This window comes from Microchirus variegatus, assembly GCF_963457635.1.
Source record: "Microchirus variegatus genome assembly, chromosome: 19".
Taxonomy (NCBI): Eukaryota; Metazoa; Chordata; class Actinopteri; order Pleuronectiformes; family Soleidae; genus Microchirus; species Microchirus variegatus.
The window spans coordinates 3,702,958-3,725,437 of record NC_139820.1 but is presented as its reverse complement, the minus strand read 5'-3'; the positions used below and the strand labels follow the sequence as shown (position 1 = coordinate 3,725,437).

Here is a 22,480-nt window from a genome sequence, read left to right as displayed (position 1 = left end):
GGATGTTTTGCAACACTGAAAACAGGAAGTCAAAAACTGCAGCAGGAAGAGGCGACTATTTTAGAGACGAGTCTTGCCGACACTCGGTCACTATTTAAAAAAAAAAAAAAAAAGCTTCCTGTCAAACTATGATTGAGATTCGTTTTAACTGCCTTTATTCAACCAGATGTTTCATTTACAGATCCTGTTACGGACAATTTAATTTTGCTGTACAATATTTAGAAATCTGGTATTATTAAATCTCTGGAAAATTGGCGACAAACGCGGTTCCCGACAAACATTTCTACATCAAAATGTCCTTAAATCGACGAGATTAACGTTGCATAGGTGTACTCACGTGAGCCAGAATGTTCCCAGCGCCCTTTAAAATCCACTTGAAATGGCATCATCCGTTCTGTAGCTGCTGCTGCTGTGCAATAAAAACATTTGTGGAAACTGGGAAAACAGTGTTTCTGTGCCACATGCGACAGATTAGTTGATTGCTGTTCAAGCAGCTGTGGTCATGTGGCTAATCAGGCTCTCTAATGGTGAGAGGGAGAACATGCAAAAACCCTCCACAGGCAACAATGGTAGAACTCACACTTTTCAAAAACAGCCTTAATTGTGTGGCATAATAATAATAATAATAATAATAATTCTGCAACTTGAAATACGCCGAGAGGATCGGTCACTTCATCGGGGACGGAAGCTGAAGCTCGTGATTTCCACGCTGCTTTCTGGCCTCAGACGTGGTCCTTTGTTGTTGTTGTTGTTGTTGTTTTGACTGATTGAGAGTTAGAGAGAGAGACCCCCTAGTGGTAGGAATTATATATAAATTGGAATTGTTTTTCATGCAGAGACACTTCACCTGTAGCATTCTCTCCATTTAAAGGGCCATTTGAACCCGCCGGCTGTGGTTGTGTCCATGCATCGGACATGATTTAAAATGAGACTTAGATTTAGTAGATGTGATATTATCGCACAAAACCACAAAGACGGTGTTTGGCGCTCCACCCTTCCCCGAGATGATGATGAGGTGTGGTTTCGCAGTTGTCTGTTTGACCCTTTAAACCAAAAACCTGTGAACACAACGCATCATTTGCAACGTTTCACAAAAAACAAAGGCGTGTTTCAAAGTCATTTACAGTCGCTCGAGAGGTCAAGAGTTTACAAGTGTACATGTTCATTTGGAACGACACACCATGCTAAATTGCATTGTATTGCACTGTGCTTCAAAATACGCATCACATTTATAAAGTATCACAAACATACATACCTACATAGAACCAATAAAAGAGTAAAAAAAAATGCTACATATACACGGAACTGTACGACCAAACACTACTTTTAGCCGTTTGAGAACTGTCTTGTCTTCAAAAATATCATCAGCGAAATAACCTCTAATGATAGAAACCCGGCCACATTTAAAACATGCACCACCAGCGAACACTGAGAAACATCTTTGCGGCTTTGCAAAGATGAGTCATCGTCTTTTCTTTTTTTTTTGCACCTTTGACACGGATAAAGTCACAGTCTGCACACAAAGACGAATGGAAAGAGAAGTCCCTCTTTTTAGACTTCATCGCCGATGTCGGCGTCGTTCTGTCTAGCCTCCGAGAGCCGCCGCTCATTTGTGTACTGGGGTGGGGGGGAAAAAAAAAGAGAGGGATCCACCACGACGTCCAGATACCACAACGGAATCATCCCAACGTGGTGCAGTTTCAATAAGCGTCCACGAGGGGGAAAAGGTTGACAGACAGCTCAGTCCTGATGCGCTTGGTTTATCACCTTCTTCTTACGCACTGAGACCAAGTCGTAGAACGGGTCTTTGGTGATGCTAGCTCTGTTTTGGAAAGGAAAGAGAGACGGTTAATGAGCGTCAGAGTGTGTTTGATAGGACTGGTGTCTATTTGAGGACGTTTCATCTGGACCTCACAACGGTTCTTGGTACAGATTGTAATTAAAGACTTGGTTCTGGTGGTAGTGATAATTAGCTTGGACTGTGTTGTAGTGACGGTGGTAGTGATAATAAACTTGGCCTACCAATGGCACCAAAGGCGTACCAATGGTATACCAAAGGTACCAATGGTACACCAATGGCGTACCAATGGTACACCAATGGCACCAAAGGCGTACCAATGGCACCAAATGGGTACCAATGGCACCAAAGGCGTACCAATGGCACCGATGGCACCAAACGCGTACCAATGGTACACCAATGGCACCAAAGGCGTACCAATGGTACACCAAAGGTACCAATGGCAAACTTAGTATTAATGGCTATAATGATGATGAAAAAACTACCAGAAAATCATATTGAGATTAAAATCTCTTTCGAATTGGGACCCAGCCAAGACATGGGTCAGTTGGCTGTGTCATAAACGCAGTTGGACGATCATCCATCCATCCATCCATCCATCCATGACATAGGGCGATAGGCGGGGTACACCCTGGACACTTCGCCAATCCATTGCAGGGCCACATATAGAGACAAACAACCATTCACGCACACTTCCGGTCAATTTAGAGTGACCAATTTGCCGAATTGGACGATCATGTTAGCCAAAAAAACAAAAATTTATAATATACACAATAATAGGGAGTGAGGACGTCTCTGGAAAGTGAGGACGTTTTGGGCTGTGTGCTCACATTCTGTCACCCCTTAAAACAGCCTTTTGAGGGTCGAGGCATGGTTTTAGGGTTAGAATTGGGGTAAGGGTTAGGGTTTGTTAGGCGCTGACCTGATGGCCTCGATCCAAGAGTCCCTCTCCTCGGCGCCGGCGGCGCAGATGGTGTAGGACTGGTGTTTCCCCTCCACCACTCGGCCGTTGGTCTCCGTCTTGCACGCTTTGATCTTCTGCCCTCGACTGTTGGGGCTGTACAGCTCCAGACAGTACTAGACGAAACCCAGAACAATCGCCTCGTAAGTCTATCAAGTTGCTCTACAGTCATTGAGTCTTGTCGTTTGCACGGGATTAAAAGGATAAATCGAATGAGATTACCAAGCTTTTTAATAGAATTAACTCTTCTAAAATCAATTCCTGCAAATGTAAGGAAAACTCACCGGTTTGCGAGGATACGGCACTTCTCTCACACAGAGGTTCTCCAGTGGGATGATGCCTCGGGGCTCTTTGTCCTGCCGACAGGATTTAAAGCTGTGACTTAACTGGTAACTCAAGTTGAATTCCCTGTAAAATGCTGATTTTTATCTACACCTGCGTCACACTTCTAAATTAAGGCCACACATATGCCATCAGTGTTCAAACATGTCTCTGTGGTTCACTGTGAGGTCAGTTTCCATCTGACTGGTTTAAGAACGGTGACTAAAGTGGTCTGGGAGTTTTTCTACAAAATAAAAGAGCAGCAGAAACTCACCGTGGTGAACTCAAAGTAGTAGAGGCAATTGTCGGTGAGGATGAACCACCGCCGCTTCCATGTCTTCACTCTGCCTCCTGAAATCCAGACACAAGCATAATCACCACATTGTTGTTCAAAGGAACTGTCAAAAGATCAAGATGCAAATGTGTAGGGACAGTTTTTTTTTACCCAGTTTTAAAAGCCATCCTTCTCTGTCGGGGTTGAAGAAAGTGTGAGTCAGATCGTTGCCGTCGTCTTCTGGGATTTTGAAGGGTTCGCTGCGAATGCTGTCGTAGAGTTTCTGAGGAGAAAGGAATCGTTTTCAAAGCCAGGTACAAACAATCTGACGATAGAACTCACCCTATATGTCTAGTATCACTTTCAGTCACTCAAAAAAAATAGACTATATGCTGTATAAAAATGGACAAATCCAGAAAGTGAAGCCAATGCGGAAGGCTTTTAAACTTGTATTCAGCGAATGGCCACCAGGGGGTGTCGTAAAAACGTGCATACAAAGCAAGTCTAGACGGAAATGGGCTTACTTCTCACTCGATTTATAAAGTCAGTAATTGTTTTTGTTCAAGATCCTGTGGATCCTGTAAAGCGGACGATAAAGCAGGGTTTGGAGTTTGAGACCACAGATTTAGGGCATCACGATGGTCCTTGACCTCTTCATAAGATTCCAACCCTTGAACCTCCCCCCCCCCCCCCCCCCAACTCTGGCAACCTTTCAAAAAACCAACCAAAAACGGTTTCTTCTGGTCAAAACAAAAAAAAACCTGTGCATGACGCCACTATGGGTTACCACAGATCTGTGAGTATGTGTGATTTCAGTTTCAGTACTGAAGTGACGCTGAAAAAGGTCGAGTGGATCACATGGGTTGCGTCCACGCCGACACAGTCTACAGATTCTCAACCCATACATTTAACCCACCCTCCACTAGAGTCTACATTGTCGCGACACCGGATTCTCACCGAGAGCAGATCGTCGGGCAGGTCCTCGCCGTTGTTGATGCCCCTGTTCATGGAGATGAAGCGCTCCAGCGTGGTCTTGTCCTTCACGTTGGGGTTGTGGAGGCTGGTGTTGAGCATGATGATCGCAAAGGACAGGATGTAGCACGTGTCTGTCGGTGTTCACGCGCACACAGAGTCAGAGAGAACAGATCTAACCGGGTTAACCAGTTCATGGCTCAACCTTTACCACAGTTCAAGTCTCGGCCTTTTAACTCGACCACTTCCTTAGAAACGACATGCTGCTAGATGTTACAAATAGCTACTGAAAAGCTCACCGGTCGACTGGAAGACGTGAGCGTTGCAGTCGCAGTAGCGCGCGGCGAACGCCTCCATCATGCGGTCGATCTTCTGGGCTTCGCCGGGCAGACGGAAACTCCACAGAAACTGTCTGTCTCGCAGACACACACAAATTAGAGGTGAGAATATGTAAAACTAAGGATCCACAGCCACAGATACAGCAACTTGAAGTCACCGTACAACGTTTAATCCACAATGGAACACGATTTACAAAACTGGCACAACGAATAAGGCCTGGAACGAGTCTTTCGCGAACCATCTTGAAGGTTGACGAGAGCTCACCTGAGGGCCTGGACCAGGTTGAGGTCGGAGAACTCGTGCAGCTCCACGAAGGCCTTCAGGGTCTGGAGGTGGAGCTCCTCCCTGTTGGGGGGAAAATAAGAGGTAGACTCATCCTCGTCCTGCAGACCCCCTCTTCCCATATATGAGAATCGTCTTTCAAGGCCGTTCATGGTTATCCTTCCCTAGCATCTCAAATCTTTCATCCTCTCGAGCCGATTTCCTCACCTCTCGCCGAGAAACTCTCCGATCGCCGTTTTGTTGAGCCCCTCCTCCTTGTAGAGGAACTCGGCGATGGGCCGGGCGCTTCCGTCCAGCAGCTTGTTTTCCGCCAGGTAGCGGATTCCCTGCACGGCACGGGATGCAAAAAAAAACTTGTTTCACCATTTTTTTCGCTGTGGTTTCATAATGAGCTCATCTCTGGGTTTGTAAAACCAGCTTTTTTTTTTCTAATCCCAATTCCTTAAAACGCCATCTCTCTTCCTCTTTGCAGCGCTTGCCGCAGGGATTGGACGGAAGACAAAAACACCAAAAAAACGACCACACTGAGTCAGAATCGTCGTCTTATTGCAGAAAAAGAAACTGGCTCGGGCGCTTTGATGTCGTGTTTGGCTGAAGACCTGTTGCCGTGACGGTGGGACTGTTTTACAGCATCATTTCTCATCAACTCAAAAGGAGCCTCAGTGTGGTCGAGTGAGAGGAAGTCCACACATGACGAGCGAGGGCTGCGTGTGTGTGTGTGTGTTGTTGTTGTTGTTGTTCACAAGACGCTTAGAGAGCTGTTGCCGAAATGTATTTTGGGTTGAAAATGGTGAAAAATTGGGACAACGCAACATGCTCACTACTCACTTTTTTGGGGTCCATGTTGAATTTCTTCTTCCCATTCGAGAACCGTTTGCTCTTCTCCATCGTCTTGCTGCGGATTTTAAAGGATGAAAATGGAACTTTGGGCATTTCAAACACAATGAATATATAATGCATACATGCTACATACTACAAAAAAAAAGAAGAAGGAAATCCTCCATGTGAGTGAGTGAAACTATAGTCAGAAAGCCGGTGTGGAAGTGCAACACAATTTCAATTTTGACACGATCGATCCAAAGGTTGGAGAACACACATGTTTTCAGACAGGTGCAGGGTCGAAAACTCACTTCTCCTCTGCAAACTCAAAGCTGAGCACTTCGGCCATCACGTTGTCGATCTCCATCTTTAGCTTCTGCACAGGAAATAATAATAATAAAAAAAAATTGGGTCGAGGTAGAATATGGATGTTTTGATTTAAAAAGCAGTTTTCTACCTACGTCCACACTACGTTTTCATCTAAAAACACAGTTTTCTATCTGCGTCCACACTGCTTTTAGATAAAAAACGTTTTCTATCTGTATCCATACTGTTTTATCTTAAAACACAGTTTTCTATCCGTATCCAAACTGTTTTTTAATCTAAAAACACAGTTTTCTATCTGTGTCCACACTATGTTTTTATTTAAAAACACTGTTTTCTATCTGTATCCACACTGTTTTTATATAAAAACACAGTTTTCTATCTGAATCCACACTGTTTTTTAATCTAAAAACACAGTTTTCTATCTGCGTCCACACTGTTTTTTATCCAAAAACTGTTTTCTACCTACATTCACACTATGTTTTTATCTAAAAACACAGTTTTCTATCTGTATCCACACTGTTTTTAATCTAAAAACGCAGTTTTCTCTCTGTATCCACACTGTTTTTAATCTAAAAAAACACAGTTTTCTATCTGTATCCACATTGTTTTTGATCTAAAAACACAGTTTTCTATCTGTATCCACATTGTTTTTGATCTAAAAACACAGTTTTCTATCTGTATCCACATTGTTTTTAATCTAAAACACTGTTTTCAATCTGCGTCCACACTGTTTTTAGATAAAAACACAATTTTCTATCTGTATCCACACTGTTTTTCATCTAAAAACGCAGCACAGATAATAGCAGATATCATGGTGTCTGAATGTATCTCACCTGGATATCGTCCAGAAGCGCTTTCTTATACGTCTTGATGCTCTCAATCTCCATCTTCTCATCTTCTGTAAAATCTGAGGAAACTGATAAAAAAAAAAAACACATATTGAAAAAAAAACATTAAATTGATTATCTATATTATATATAAATGTGTGATAATAGATCAATGAGTTGAGTGGGAATTTGCATACGTGCATTTCTGTATCATCTATATAAACATAGCCCAAAAAAAAAAGGAAATGGGGTTTCTCTGAAAAATCTGCCCCACAGGTGTTGTGTGTTTTTTTTTATACATTTCTTGATAAACACACATTTAGACGTGTGCATGCACACTTACTAAATACTGAAATAGAGCGTGTTCGAATATCAGGAGGAAGTCACTCAAACGTATACGCGCATGTCATCGGCGTAGAGGATGATACCGTACGGTAAAGAGCCGTGTTTCTTTTGATGCGTTACCATAAAAAAAGACTCTATTATTGTGACAAAATGGCAGCTGTCATGCACTTTGTGTCGAGATCTAGTCGGCGGTGACGATGTGACCGCAGGACTTCCACGTCCCCACCCTTCCTTTTTTACGCCTCTTGCACAACCAGCTGTTTTTACGTGCACGGCACACGGTGTGTGTTGCAAATATCTACGATTTTGGCCACGATGTTGAATGACAGCTTTAAAAATGCCTTGAATTTTAATAAACGACAGAAAACAAACGTATGCATGTACTCAATAGGCAGCGACTTCTGCTTTCTGTGCTTATATTATTGGCCGGTGCATCTTTAACCACAGGACACAGTTTGCCGTATTACCAAGAACTCCACACCACAACGCGTCTCACACAGTTGAACCACAGTTATTTGCATTTGTTTATATAGATCACAACTGTTATCTGTGAATTTGAGTATATGAAGCTACGCAAAACATCTTTTAGTACATTTGTTGTATTGTTTTTCTTATATGTCATACCAGCTAGGTAGTAAATTTGTGTATTTGCAGTTGTGAAAAAAAAAAAAAATCAGTCTTACCCATTTGACAATCAGTCATTTAATCCAAGGATATATCTATATATATATGTGTATATATTAGAAATAGAAGAGAAAACAGAAGTCCCAATTCCAAAGTCAAATGTCAAAGTGAGGGTCTGAAGTGCTCACTGTGTCAGTATATGTGGTGCAGTGCAGCGTGAACGACGTCCTTTTAACTCCACCTCTTCCTCATCCATCCATCCACCATCAGAGACACAGATAATGACAGGCAGGTGGAGCTCCTTTCAAAATAAAAGCGGCATTTGGATGAATTGATCGCGACAGGTGACATGTAAAATCATAGAATAAACAATATTATTATTATTATTATTTTTATTTTTATTTTTATTTTTATGTGACAATTTTTTATAGATGTGAGATTTTTTTTTTTTTAAACACACATCCTGTGACAGAGAATGTGTCGAAATGTTACCGAGCAACGTAACCGTGGTTGCTAATCCCGTTGCGGCACCAGGAAGTAGGTTATGAAATTCCACCGTGACGTCACATGGCAAAATTATGGTGAACTCACATTTATTCTCATTAAATTACTCTAATTATTATTATTTTGTGGCTTGACATGATATTTAAAAAGTAAAAGAAGTTATGAAGGGTCCTGAACAAGATTTAGTTAAAGTTAAATAACATTATTTAGTATAATATAATAATACAGTATGAATAAAATGTCTACATGTGATACAAATACACAGTAAAATCAGAATACTTCATTCACAGACACAAAATAAATAAGAAAAATTTCAATTATGTATATAAAAATACATTATATTTAACAATATATATATAGTAAATGACTGTACAGTAACTATGGGATGTTTTTTGTCATATTTTTTGTGAATTTTATTTAATAAATAGACTAAATAGAATTAAAAAAATAAAATAATGAAATGTAGAGTGGAATAAAATCGCTGGCACTGTTGTAGCACCATCTAGTGGAAAGAACAGTGTACTGCAGCGTGTGATGTGGTTTATTGTAGTTAATTTTTTTAATTTCAGTTCTCAATTCATAGTTAATTTTTTTTTTTTTTTATCTTTAAAAACACAAACTAAATGATCACGTTTATGGAACATGTACAGTGTGTGTGTGTTTCAGGTTTTATTGATGCTGTGGGGACCTCGATTACACACTCACGTTATGGGGACTTGTCAAAAATCCCCTTTACGCAAAATTATTAGATTTTAACTCGGTGAAGACATTGTTTATTAGTTACACTCTTAGAAATAAAAGTGCTAAGTAGAACCATATGAGGTTCTTCGGCGTGTCCTCATAGGAGAACCCGTTTTGGAGGGTTCCACCGAGAGGGTTTTTCAGAAGCAAATGGTTCCAGGTAGAACCTCAGCCCTTGTAGAAGAACCCTTGTTTCTAAGAGTGTAGGGTGAGTGTGTTAGTTAGTTATTAGAAGTTATGGTTAAGTTTCCAGGAAATGAATGCAGGTCAATGTAATGTGCTCTGAAGTCATGGAAACCACTGTGTGTTTGTGTGTGTGTGTGTGAAGTTTAAGGTGAAGCTACGTATTATTAGCACATCCTCCTTTCATAAGCTGCTGCTGTAACAGAGACTTTTTACGTACACGTTGTATGTTCATTTTAAATGTGTCTCACATCTGTGTTGGTAAGAGGCGCAAAAAACAGGAAGGGGAGATGGTATGGGTGCAAAAACCAAAAAAAAAAAAAAAAAAAAAAAATTGAGAGAGAGAGAGGGAGGGGAGTGTGAGGGAGGTGTGTAACAATTTCCTGTCGTTGCATGCTGCTCTGCACCTTCCTCTCTCTGTGTGTGTGTGTGTGTGTGTGTGTCAGAACTCAGACGAGAGTCGAGCGGAACAGGATGCAGGCGATCAAGTGTGTGGTCGTGGGAGATGGGTACGCCAAATTTTTTTTGACTTAATTTTGTCTCTAAATGTATATTTGTTGTGTAACTTCAGCCGTGTCTAATAACGAAGTGCCGCATCGGAACCTCGGATAGGGGATTTTTTTGGCTTCTTTGACAGAAAAATTGAAGTTTCGTCGTCTTTAAACAGGCCCTTTTTTAGCAACCTCCGCTGTAAACTGTGATAAGAGTTTTTCTCCACGACACGAATACTTTTACGGAGTTTAAAGTCAGCTGAAGGCGTGTGTTTGACAGCGCTGATTCAGAGCGAAAATGGTGTGAGAGGGTGCAGGCCACAACATGCAGGGAAATGCTGGAGTTACAGACTCTTTCTGTAGGAAGGAAAACAGAGAAAACAGCTCCAGAAAACCCCTACATATACATATATATATATATATATATATATATATGTGTATGTATACACAAGAGGCGGCTCATGACTGCAGTTTTTATCGTGAGAAAAAAAAAGTCTAAAGTCTAATCTAGATAACAATAGGACAAAGTTTCATTCAGCAAATAAATTCACTCTATGCGCATTTTTTTATGTTTAACCCTTGAAGGTGAAGTAAAAAAAAAAGAAAACGGTTCCTCGTCGTGATAAAATAGGGGAAACTGTTGAGCGGAAGTGTTGGTGTCAGAGATGCATAAAATGAAGCGTTTACAGGTCGCGCACACACACACACACACACACACACACACACACACACACACACACACACACACACACACACACACACACACACACACACACACACACACACACACACACACACACACACACACACACACACACACACACACACTCTACAGTCCTGTGGTTGCATTTGCTTATATGCGACAAAGCTTCCTGGTTCCGTACTAAAATGAAACACTGTGATTTCAAAACTGTTGAAGTAGATGCTTCTTTGTAATATGACCGACTTATTAAATGGCAATAAAGTGTCAACGTTCAGGGTTTTAAACACTAAAACAATTAATTTAAAAAAAAAATGTACCTTGCAGCAAAAAAATGAGGGCATCATTTGGCTTTTCTCCACCATCCAGGACAAGGCCCTCTACTGGCTGGAAGAAATAGTTTTAATATATGAAAATGACACGACATGTAACGGCGAAACCAAACCAGAAACGATATATATATATAAAAAAAAAAACTATTTTACGACTCTCTCCAGTTCTACTTTCCTACCAATCTCTGTCAATAAGCTTCAAAAACACAAAATCCACATTGCTGTAGAAATGTAATGTTGGAATATGGCTTCTCCATAAAGCAAGGCCCTTACCCTAAAGTACACAAAAGTCAAGTGTTTTTTGTTTTTTTAACAATTTATACACGTTTATGCCAATTTATGCCAATAAACCCAAAACTTAGCATTGAACACAATTTTGGGCATGTTCTCTCGCATCAAAAAAATCCCCCAAAATTACTAAAGACACTTTCTATTAAGCCCGATACACTTGACAAATTTCATCCTGAACCCGACGACTTTTGTCAGACCATGACAAAAGATTGACTCTACGCTCTATCACATTATGTCCACAACTGATTAAGACCGTCTCCATCACAGTATGTAACCAAAACTGGAAAAACTCCATGTTCCTTACCCCCAAACTCTTTGAGATTTGTGACTGTATCTGAGCTCCTAGTGGACGAATCCTGCTGTCAATCACGCCGATGTCCACCCCCTCAGTTACAGATACGCAACATCCCTGTCTTTTGAAGAAGACCTGGAACTGAACATTGCACAGATTAGGAGTACTAATTTAGGAGTATAATTTCTCAGAATTTCTCAGCAGAGTCGCCCCCTGGTGGCTGTCCATTATATTCTCACTTCTTCAATGGCGTCAGTTAGCCAACCAGAAGACTACATTCACTTTTTGTATGTATATATATATATATATATATGTATATATATGATTTAATCTTTTCTCATACATTTCTACATACTTACATACTTATACATGACGGTTGTACAGCAGGCTCTGTCAAGCAATACTATCAGACCCGAATCAAGGAGTGTTTTTAGAGCAGTCGAAGTTGCGTCTGTAACTTTTCCTGAGAGACTTTTGACTTCGCATTTTTTTCGAGTCACACTCCCAATCTGTATGTGGGGGGGGGGCGTCTCGCTTTACTAGCGCAATGTTGCTACTGCCTCCATCTGTCTCCCATGTTGTGGCGTTGAAAACTGTCGTACAGAAACAGCATGGCAATAATATGATAATGTTTTTATAAATATAAATAAATAATAATAAATAAATATAATAGGGAAGTTATAAAAGACGTGAAAAGACGAACTGCGACGCTATACGAGCAATTTTAATCTTCATATGAAGGTTTAACACTGACAGTAATCGTCATTAACTTAATTGTCATTGCCATAACTTGGACTGGACCAAGATGACAAAAAAACAGGATTTCCCCTCAAACAAAGACTCTAGAAATTATGAAAAGTACACGTGATGTGAAGGTGACAACAGCCCCCCCTACAGGCAGACATGGACAAAGACAAATAAACTCTTAAGGGTTTACAGGGAATGAAAAAAAAACAGCGATGGGAGTGGGGACGACGAAACGATTTGACCTTTGAAGAGCGTGCCGAGATGAAGCCCGATAACGTGGGCTGGTGGAAAAAAGCAGATTATAAATAAACGCGCAGAGAGAGATCAGAGGTGGAAGCTTTTTCTTCTTCTTCTTCTTCTTCTTCTCGATAGCTCGCTCTCGGCTGGTTCCTGTTTTCAGCTCTGAACTCATGATTCTGAAACAGAACGGTTCCCCTTTTCTTCTTTTTTTGGACTCGCACACAAACAAACGTGTCTTTGTCTATAACTGACCAGGAAGTGCTTTAACTGCACACTCTCAGCTTTGATTTGAGGGCATTTACATCCAAATTGAGTTAATGGTGTAGGAATTACAACACTTTCTATATGTGCCTACCACTTTTTAGAGGGCCAAAACTAATGGGACAATTAACTGACAAGCGAATTGCGTTTCTGTCCCAATATTTATGGACCTGACTGTATGTGGCAAACCCTCACGCCTCTCCTTTAATATTTGATGCTTTCGTGGTCTTTAAAGGGAGGAAGTTACCATATTTGGACGAGTGGAGGTGTGGCCTGACATCACATGTACCTACACCTGCAGTAAATAACCAGAATAACCTTTACTAACAACATCTGTTTGACTCTAAATGGGACATAGTTTAAAAAATGGAAGCGACTGACACTGTAATCTCCAGGCTTAATTAATCAGGTTAGGGTTAAGACTATAGGTCAATGGAAAACGCCCCCTAATGGCCATTCAAGAGACGTTAATAAACCCTAAAAACGTCACGTGATGTATGTTTATATCATTTTATGCTATTTTATGCTAATGCAAAAAAAACAATGTAGAATGAAACTTTCAAAACGACAAGAAAAACCGCCAAATCCAAGATGGCCGACTTCCTGTTGAGTTGAGGTCATGGTGTCAAGAGGATTTTTTTGTTTTGTTTCGTCTCGGGCCGGGCAATATACCCGCCCATTTTCAAGAACTTCGGGGCGCTAAACTAAATTGTTTCCAGCTCGATAGGCACTTGACCCGTGGGTGGCGCTACTGAGCCATTTTGCATAGGTTTGTCACAAGTACATCATCATTATTATTATTATTATTATTATTATTATTATTATTAATAATACATTTCCCGCCAGTGCTGATGTGCGTGCACATTTTCATTTCGTTTAGGGGGCAAATTCAAGTTTGAACTCGGAGAAAAATAATAATTCCTTGAATTTCAATAGGTTGTCCCCTAATAATCTGGATTATTTGGATTATTCCGTGGCCTCTCTGCTGTGTTTTGTCTGAAACGCCTGACAGCACAGAGCTGTGGAACAAAAATAAGTGCGAGGCCAGTTCATACTTGTTTCATCATCCCCCCCCTCTCTTCGCACGTGCCGTGCTACACTTCACTGTGTTTTCTTTAAAAAAAAAACTATACAAAAACGTATTAAAATGGGACGTTTTTGGTTGAAAAGTGGGAAAAAACGTGGTATTTTAAGGCCACAGAGTCAACACATCTGACTTGCATCACTTCCTGTTAGTAAAACATGGACAAAAACCCCCCGCTGACCTCTTCACACATGTCCACAGTGTCTTCATTTTGCCCTGAAGCTGTGTTATTATTATTCTTATTATTGTCTGTTCCTCGTGTGTTTTTACAGAGCGGTGGGAAAAACATGTCTCCTCATCAGCTACACCACCAATGCCTTCCCCGGGGAGTACATTCCTACTGTGTGAGTATAAAACACACACACACACACACACACACACATTCGCACGAGTGCAGGTATTTGGGAAAAATCCTATACAGAAAACGACAAGCGTGTAGCCGCACATTTCACCCTGTGTACGACAGCAGGTTTGGGCCGGCAGACGCCTAAAGCTCGTTCAACGCGCCGTTTCTGAAGTTTTGCGCGTCTGCTCCGGGGGCCTCCGCGCGGCAGTTAAAGGTGCATTATGTAAATAAATGTAAAGCAACCGGCCGTTAAAATCCTCCTAATATGTCACAGAGACTCAGGAATAATGTTCATATAACAAACTGAACTCACCAACAACAACAGTACAGACAAAATATTAGCATTAAATTTTTTTTTTTTTGCAGACTGCAAATCAAGTTTCGGCATTGCAGTCAGTAGAGTCTCAGCTGCCGAGCAACCACGGGTTGCCAGTTACGTCAGAAAAACGAAACCTAAAAGGTATTCTCGGTATTTTTAATTTTGAATGTAGTAACCGTTTTTGGCCACATTCTTACATATGGCGCCTTTAACATAGAATAAGAGGGTAAATAATGTCCAAAGTGGATTGGTATTCTTATTAGGGTCCGAGCACGCGCCCGACGCTGCGCTCATTTTTGAGGGGGTTAACATGCATTAAAATTTGCAACGGAGGTCAGGTCGGCAAAAAATGCGATATTAGCATAGCCCACAAACCTGTGGGCTCTATAGCGCCCCCCCCAGATGTCAGGTAATGGTCAGACAAAAGCTGTCAGATCGGGACGAAATATGCTCATTTGTATTAGGCTTAGTCGAATGTTTCTGGAGTAATTTTTTGGGTAATTTTTGACGCCAGAGAAAGTGGCAAAAAATTTGTGCTAAATGCTAAATGTTGGAATTTTGCCTATCGCGTCCAGGTCGTACATAGGTGCTCCGATTTGAACCAAACTCGGTACACTTGGTATGCTCTCGTGATTCCTAACAACTTTCTAATGTGCTCCCATTAGCTCCGCCCAACTGGAAGTCGGCCATTTTGAAAAAGGAAGAAAACAACAAAAAAGGCTAATCCGTCCTAGCATGTTTTTAGCTAGCCGCGTCAAACTCGGTCCATGTGTTCGAGACGAGTTATTTTTTAAAAGTTGTCAGATGACATTGTATATATATATATATTATATATACACATATATATATATACACATATATATATACATACACACATATATATATATATATAATTATACATATATATATATATATAAGAGATTCATAATGCATTTTAATGGTTGAAAACTGCCTTTTTCCTATGAACAAGGCCAAAAACCAGGTTTGATTGAGCCTGTGTTGTTTCCATGTGACCACATGGGGGCGGTGTCGCACAAACATTATATTTTTAGATTCTTAACCAGCTCCATCTTTCCCTGTAATAACAACACTCTTCCTTTCTGACCTTTGCCAGCTAATGTATCATTATGAAAAAAAAAAAACTCCATGTGAGTGTGAAGTCACTCTTATTTCCCTCGTAAATCAAACAATTGATCTTTTGTCTTTTTCTTAATAATCACTTGAACGGATAAAAACACCGACGATCGACTGACCCGTGACCCTTCTTTGCCCCCCGCAGATTTGACAACTACTCTGCTAATGTGATGGTGGACAGCAAGCCGGTCAACCTGGGCCTCTGGGATACAGCCGGACAGGAGGACTACGACAGGCTCCGCCCACTGTCCTACCCACAGACGGTACACACACACACACACACACACACACACACACACACACACACACACACACACACACACACTTAAAAACGGAATCTTAGGTCAGGAAAAATCAACAGAATTAATGAAAACACTGAAAATGTTTAGGATTACGCCGCGGCTTTCAGCCTTGCATGTGGACTCACAGTCACGGAGGCATCGTTTGCTCAGTTGCCATGGAGATTGCATCGCATTCATTCCATGTGCTGTCAAGGGATAATAGATTTGACCACAAGAGAGAGGGGGGGGGGGGGGGGGGTTGGGGGGAGGGGGGGCTCGGACTATAGCATGTTGTGTACGCATTTATTTGTTGGGTTGATCAAGCATATATTATTGCAACAGAATAATACACAGTCTATTACATTGCACCGCATGACAATTACTGATAAGGACATGAATTGCATATTGCAGAATATATAATATATATATATATATATATATAATATATATATATGCATATATATACTGTCGCAGGAAGCCGGCGAATCAGCATCTAGAGAATTGGAAAAACAACTTTATTTATAGTAATTTCCTCTTTTTTTTGGACATTCAGACAAAACCTCCAACAATTGTTATTTTGAATATGTTTCATACTGTTTGAAATTTCAAATTCAACACACAAAATTTGGTGTTTGTGTACCACTACAGTGTTTTATGCACTTTAACATGTGGGAAAATTTGCAATAACTGACATATATTGAAAGTTACTCTGGAAAAATGGACAAAATTGACATTTTCTGGCACTTTTGTGGTTAAAAGAAGCCAAAAAAAACAAGACGAGATGAATGAAATTAGAGAAAAGTAAGGTAAAATTCAGAAAAACAAAAAAAATGCACTTGAAAAAAATGCAAAATGCAAAAAATGCACTCGATCTAAACTTTAGTTTTTTCGCGTCACTTTATGGGACAAATCCCGAATTTGACACACTAAACGTGCGTGAAAACGGACGAAAATTGCCAAACAACCCAGAACTGCCGAAAAAAAAAAAAAAAATCGACAAAATAATGAACTTGTGGAAAAACCAATGCAAAATGGCTCAGTAGCTCCCCCTACAGGTCAAACGCCTATGGAGCGGGCCGAAATGTACCGAATTTCGCGAAATTCAGTGGGAATATCGTCCGGCCCGAGACGACAACAAAAAAAAAATCCTCTCGACGCCACGACCTCAACTCAACAGGAAGTCGGCCATCTTGGATTTGGCGTATATCTTGGCATTTCATTACCGAGTTTGCTAGTCTGAGCGCGTTTATTCTAGGAAGATGAATAATGAGTCAAATTGTACCCGTTTGTATATATTTTGTAAATCTTTTGTCTCCTCTCGCTTTCATCCAGGACGTTTTCCTGATCTGCTTCTCTCTGGTGAGCCCGGCGTCCTACGAGAACGTCAGAGCTAAGGTGAATTTGAGAGTTTGCCCTTCATTTCCCCTCTGTGTCCGAACATAATTATTCACTATTGAGCGTCTTTACATGTGTTCAGTTATTCAGCAAAGCAAAAATACAGAACATAATACTTGTACAACTGCATATCTAGGCTTCTCATTACCCGTGTGTTTATTCTCCTTCCTGTTTCTCTTCGGTATAATAAGGGTTTCACAATAATCCCACACCAGGTTCTTTAACCATGAGACCTTTCATGTCCAGCGGCGTCTAATGAAGTGCTCTCATGGTCTTAACAGCATCATCGAGCCCAACAGCGAGAGAAAACCTTAACAAGGTTTCTCCGCGTGACCTCGCTGCAACAACAATCACAGTCGTTTAACCCCTACGGCCGCCACGCGGCGAACGCCTCACACGTGACGCCCATGAGCGTTATTGATTTAGCACGATTTTCGCTGTCGCTTTCCTCGCGAGTCGCCATGGTGACTTGGCGGCGATTGGAAATGTTTTGCCCCCCGGGAGAGAGAATTTTTGAAAAGGACGGAATAAAAACCGTGTTTTCGAGGTCAAATACAGGTAAAAAAAATAGTTGATTGAGGAACCTTTCCAAGGATAATTTAAAGAATTCTGCACACTGGACAAAAAATACCATCCACTCGAAAAAAAAAGAGCTTTTGTTGCTCTGGATTCATACGTATTCAATCACTCTCTGTCCTCAAACAGCCTCAGAACGCTGATATGATGTTCTTTCCCACCGTTTCTCAGCTCCACGCTAAATGTCAAGCTATAATCGAAAGGATAACGACAAGACACGGCATCCTGCTCGGTCCCGATCAGATCGCATTCAATCCGTGTTACGTTACCAGAGGCACGATCAATTAGAGAGAGAGAGAAAGAGCAGAGGGATTAGCGCCGTGCTTTCGGAAAAAAAACCCGCGCTAAATCTTTTATCTCGTGCGCGAAAAGACGAGGATAAATCACTCAAACGAGGCCCCGGCTGTTATTATAGTCGCTCCGATTGGAACCAAACTTGGTACGCTCGTCGCTCTCGTGATTCCAAACAACTTCCTAGCGTGCGTCCGTGAGCTCCGCCCAACCGGAAGTCGGCCATTTTGGAAAAATCAAAAGAGACTGATCCGTCCTAGCATGTTTTTAGCTAGCCGCGTCAAACTCTGTCCATGTGTTTGAGACAAGTTATTGATTAAAAGTTGTCAGATGACATTGTTTGTATATATATATATATATATGTATATATATATAATAATAAGAGATTCATAATGTATTTTGATGGTTGAAAACTGCCTTTTTCCTATGAACAACAAGGCGTGAGATGACTGCAAAAAAAGTGCAAATACATAATAACTGTTAAATACCTTTACACGCGAGTGTAAAGTCAAATCATAACAGAGTTCCTCGTGACTCTCTGTATTTCCCGGTGACATTCCTGATTTGTTAGAGGAGGTGACGGCAACAGCGCGCGAGTAAAGTCGTTCAGAAGTTTTCTCCGACTTCCAGTGCAGCTTTAATGTTGAAACAGTCGTCGCAGGCAACAAGTCCAGGTTAGGTCGTTTCAGAAAGAAGCTAGCAACATATTAGCGGGTTAGCGACACTTCAAGTAAAGGTTTAATTACCGCTAAGCTAAGCTAAGCTAAGCTAAGCTAATGTTCAGCGTTATACACCAAGCAAAATCAACACAACCCAAAATGTATTTAAATCCCAAAAAACTCACCACACATCCTCAATGCAAGCTCTGCACCCCACACACACACACACACACACACACACTGCCCAAGTGGCTTCTTATGCCCCATGCTAACCCCGCCCCCTAATTGGACTGAACCATTACATGGGGTAAAGGTTGGTGAATTAAAGGTGCCATATGTAAGAATGTGGCCAAAAACTGACTGCAGACTGCAAATCACGTTTTTTTGTTTTAAAATCATGTTTTGGCATGTGGCGCCACCTACCGCCGTCTACCAATCGTTGCAGTCGGTAGAGTCTCAGCTGCCGAGCAACCACGGGTTGCCAGTTACAGAAAACGAAACCTAAAAAAACCTTGGTATTTTGAATTTGAATGCAGCAACCGTTTTTGGCCACATTCTTACATATGGCGCCTTTAAAAATGAAAAACTGTAGTATGGCTCATCAGGTAAACCCCCCCGTAATCCCCACATGTCAAATAAGTGGCTTGTTAGAGGACTGCGCCACTAAGCCCCCCCCCAACTGGATTTGCCAGTCAAACATCTGTCACCGGGCCGGTGGGCACCAACGGAATCGACTTAATTTCTGTCTCAGATACCATCTTTCATTTCCTGGGTGAGAAAGCGATGTTTTTTGACTCACGTTTCCCCGCGTCTAACTCTGTCCGTCCTTTTTCCCTCAGTGGTTCCCGGAGGTCCGTCACCACTGCCCGTCCACGCCCATCATCCTGGTGGGCACCAAGCTGGATCTGAGGGACGACAAGGAAACCATCGAGAAGCTGAAGGAGAAAAAGCTGGCGCCGATCACCTACCCTCAGGGCCTGGCTCTGGCCAAAGAAATAGGTCAGTTTCACGAAAGTTTAAAAAATGTCCTTGTTTTTGAAGGAAAAGCACTTTTTTTTTTCCCCCAATGAATGTAACATTAAAGGCGCCATACGTAAGAATGTGGCCAAAAACGGTTACGACACTCAAATTCAAAATACCGAGGTCTTTTAGGTTTTCGTTTTCTGACGTAACTGGCAACCCGTGGTTGCTCGGCAGCTGAGGTGGCGCCACATGCCAGTCTCAGTAGAGTCTCAGCTGCCGAGCAACCACGGGTTGCCAGTTACGTTAGAAGACCTCCATTTTTGGATTTGAATGTAGTAACCGTTTTTGGCCACATTCTTACACATGGCGCCTTTAACTGATCTACAGGTTCAGGGTTGTTCTTCTAGGGTATACGTTTAGGGCAAAACACAACACACAATCCAACGTACACTACCGTTGAAAAGTTTGGCCTCACCTATACAATTTTTTGTTGTGTTTTCCATTAAAAGTGTAGCGTGCGACCATGAAATGAGCCAGGAAGTTCCAGAATTCAAAGAATTTATTTTGAAATTGACTTTGAGCAAGGGCCCACGGTTGGTGTTGGTGGTTAGCGCTCTTGCCTTTGCGGCAAGAAGACCCCGGGTTCCTGGGTTCCTGGGTTTGGAGAGCCCCGTTTGGAACAACTTTGGAACCAGGGCCTTTCTGCAAGGAGTATGTTGCATGTTCTCCCCGTGTGTGCGTGGGTGTTCTCCGGGTTCCTCCCACAGTCCAGGAAATATGGGGATTAGGTGAATTGGTCACTCTAAATTGACCGTAGGTGTTAGAGTGTGAGTAAATGGTTGTTTGTCTCTATATGTGGCACTGCGATGGACTGGCGAACTGTCCCGGGTGTGACCCCGGCTGAGATGGGCACAGCACCCCCCGGTGGAGGATAAAGTGGTAGATGATGGATGGATGGATGGACTTCATTCTTTCTCTGTTATTTACGTTCACAGAGGCGGTGAAGTACCTGGAGTGCTCGGCTCTGACCCAGCGCGGCCTAAAGACGGTGTTCGACGAGGCCATCCGCGCCGTGCTCTGCCCTCAGCCCGCCAAGGTCAAAAAGAAGCCCTGCTCGCTGCTGTAAAAACAAGGTAAGGGAGGTTTCGGATTGGAGGATGAGGGGGGGGGGGGGTGGTCAGAGAAGGCTTTGGTTTTTTTCGCTATAATCAGTCTGAAGGAATCCTTCCAACGCAGCATTGCACGGACGGACAAAGATGGAATCGGCGGATGGATGGATTCAGAGCGAGCTCCGATGAGTCATTTCGCTCGTGTCGCGCTTGAAAATATGAAACATAAGTTGCGTTTTGATCTCATGGTTATTTCAGAGCTATTGTCAGGCCACCATTTAATAAAGTGAGCTGGAAAACATGGCATCAATTTTGACAGAAAAAACTATCTTATTTTTTGAGCGTGTTCATTAAAATGAATCAATGTTGATCGAGGAACCGATTGCGTCCCACTGGCATTTTAATATTGCCACATTTACACAATTGCACATTTCTTTATTTTATTTTATTTTACGAGATAATACATGCGCTGTTGGTTCTCATTTTTTTTATTTTTTTTTTTATTTTACAGATTCTTCCAGAACCAGGGAGAAAACCGCCGCACCTGGGTTATAAGAAGAAGAAGAAGAAGAAGAAGAAGAAGAATTTGAGAGTTCTGTATTGTTTATAATATCGAAAATACAACTAGTTTTAAAAATAAATAAATATAATAATAACGCTCTTTGGAGTACAATATTGTGTGTACAGAACACTCGCTCTCTGAGACTGAATTTTAACATGCAGCAGCAGCAGCAGCAGCGAGGCCAGGTTTTTCTGTCAAATATTCCGTTTGATCAGAAAAAAACACAACTCCTGCTCATACACTATGCTGTAGATTCCCACTTATTTCATATTTACATGATATATTTGCATATTTTAAATTTGAAATGCGGTTTTAAGAGTGATCACGATTGAAAAAGCGCTGAAAAATGAAAATGGAATGGACCAATGCCTCAATGGGTAACGCCTAAATGAGTTAAATTAAAGTAAGCTAAGTCGTCGTCATATAACTTGGTCAATTAGTAACCGTTTTTCTTTTTCCAGTGTGGTTTTAAGTCGGGAGCCGAACAATGTTGTGTTACAGTAATAAAAATGACAACCTCGAAATGTATTATCTGTTGTGTTGTTAAAATTAAAAAAAAAAAATGGAAAAACCCACTGAATATTAACGTGTGGTTTTCTCAGTTGCACCCCTCCGATTTCAGACCGTCATGCATCAAGCCGGTCCAGTTGTTGAGGTGGTTCCACCGACCGGACACAAAGAAGAACCTGTTGCCATGGAAACTTGGGGAGAAACGTTCAGTATTGGGACTGTAATGAGATTGAGTACATACGTATGGAACGCCAGACTTACAAGGACCCCTCGCTTTTTACGCGCGAGCTAAACCTCGAGCGCGTACGCCAATGCGGGGAAACGTGAGTCATCTACACTTGTACGAGCGGTTCTTGGGGAATATTTGAATGCTTCGAGAGCCGGTCCACAAGTGTCCTACATATGCATTTACGCTTGTGCTCTCGAGATGCCACATTTCTGAGGAAACCATTAGTGCTTGCAAATGCACAGTTGATAGAAACAACAACAACAACAACAACAAAAACCAGGAACTGAAGAAAACACTGGAGTCCATCATTAGAATCATCAGTCCGTCATTGAGATGGATGGAGAGGAACAA

General features: G+C 41.6%; 2 protein-coding genes across 2 annotated transcripts; one reads left to right on the top strand and one right to left on the bottom strand.

Moving 5' to 3' along the window:
- Nucleotides 1–1,740: 1,740 nt before the first annotated feature.
- cyth4b (cytohesin 4b) lies at nucleotides 1,741–7,967 on the bottom strand (the record flags this gene model as incomplete). The annotated part of the gene is made up of 13 exons (XM_083906413.1): nucleotides 1,741–1,822; nucleotides 2,721–2,875; nucleotides 3,044–3,115; nucleotides 3,355–3,431; nucleotides 3,526–3,637; nucleotides 4,312–4,460; nucleotides 4,626–4,738; nucleotides 4,930–5,010; nucleotides 5,155–5,273; nucleotides 5,776–5,842; nucleotides 6,078–6,142; nucleotides 6,927–7,009; nucleotides 7,949–7,967. 13 exons carry the CDS (start codon nucleotides 7,965–7,967, stop codon nucleotides 1,741–1,743), a joined length of 1,194 nt encoding a protein of 397 aa, XP_083762539.1.
- A 1,799-nt stretch (nucleotides 7,968–9,766) lies between these two features.
- On the top strand, nucleotides 9,767–21,898 carry rac2 (Rac family small GTPase 2). Its single transcript, XM_083906121.1, has 7 exons — nucleotides 9,767–9,826; nucleotides 14,028–14,099; nucleotides 15,700–15,817; nucleotides 17,168–17,230; nucleotides 19,596–19,755; nucleotides 20,715–20,852; nucleotides 21,340–21,898. Exons 1-6 carry the CDS (start codon nucleotides 9,792–9,794, stop codon nucleotides 20,843–20,845), a joined length of 579 nt encoding a protein of 192 aa, XP_083762247.1. The 5' UTR covers nucleotides 9,767–9,791; the 3' UTR covers nucleotides 20,846–20,852; nucleotides 21,340–21,898.
- Nucleotides 21,899–22,480: the final 582 nt, after the last annotated feature.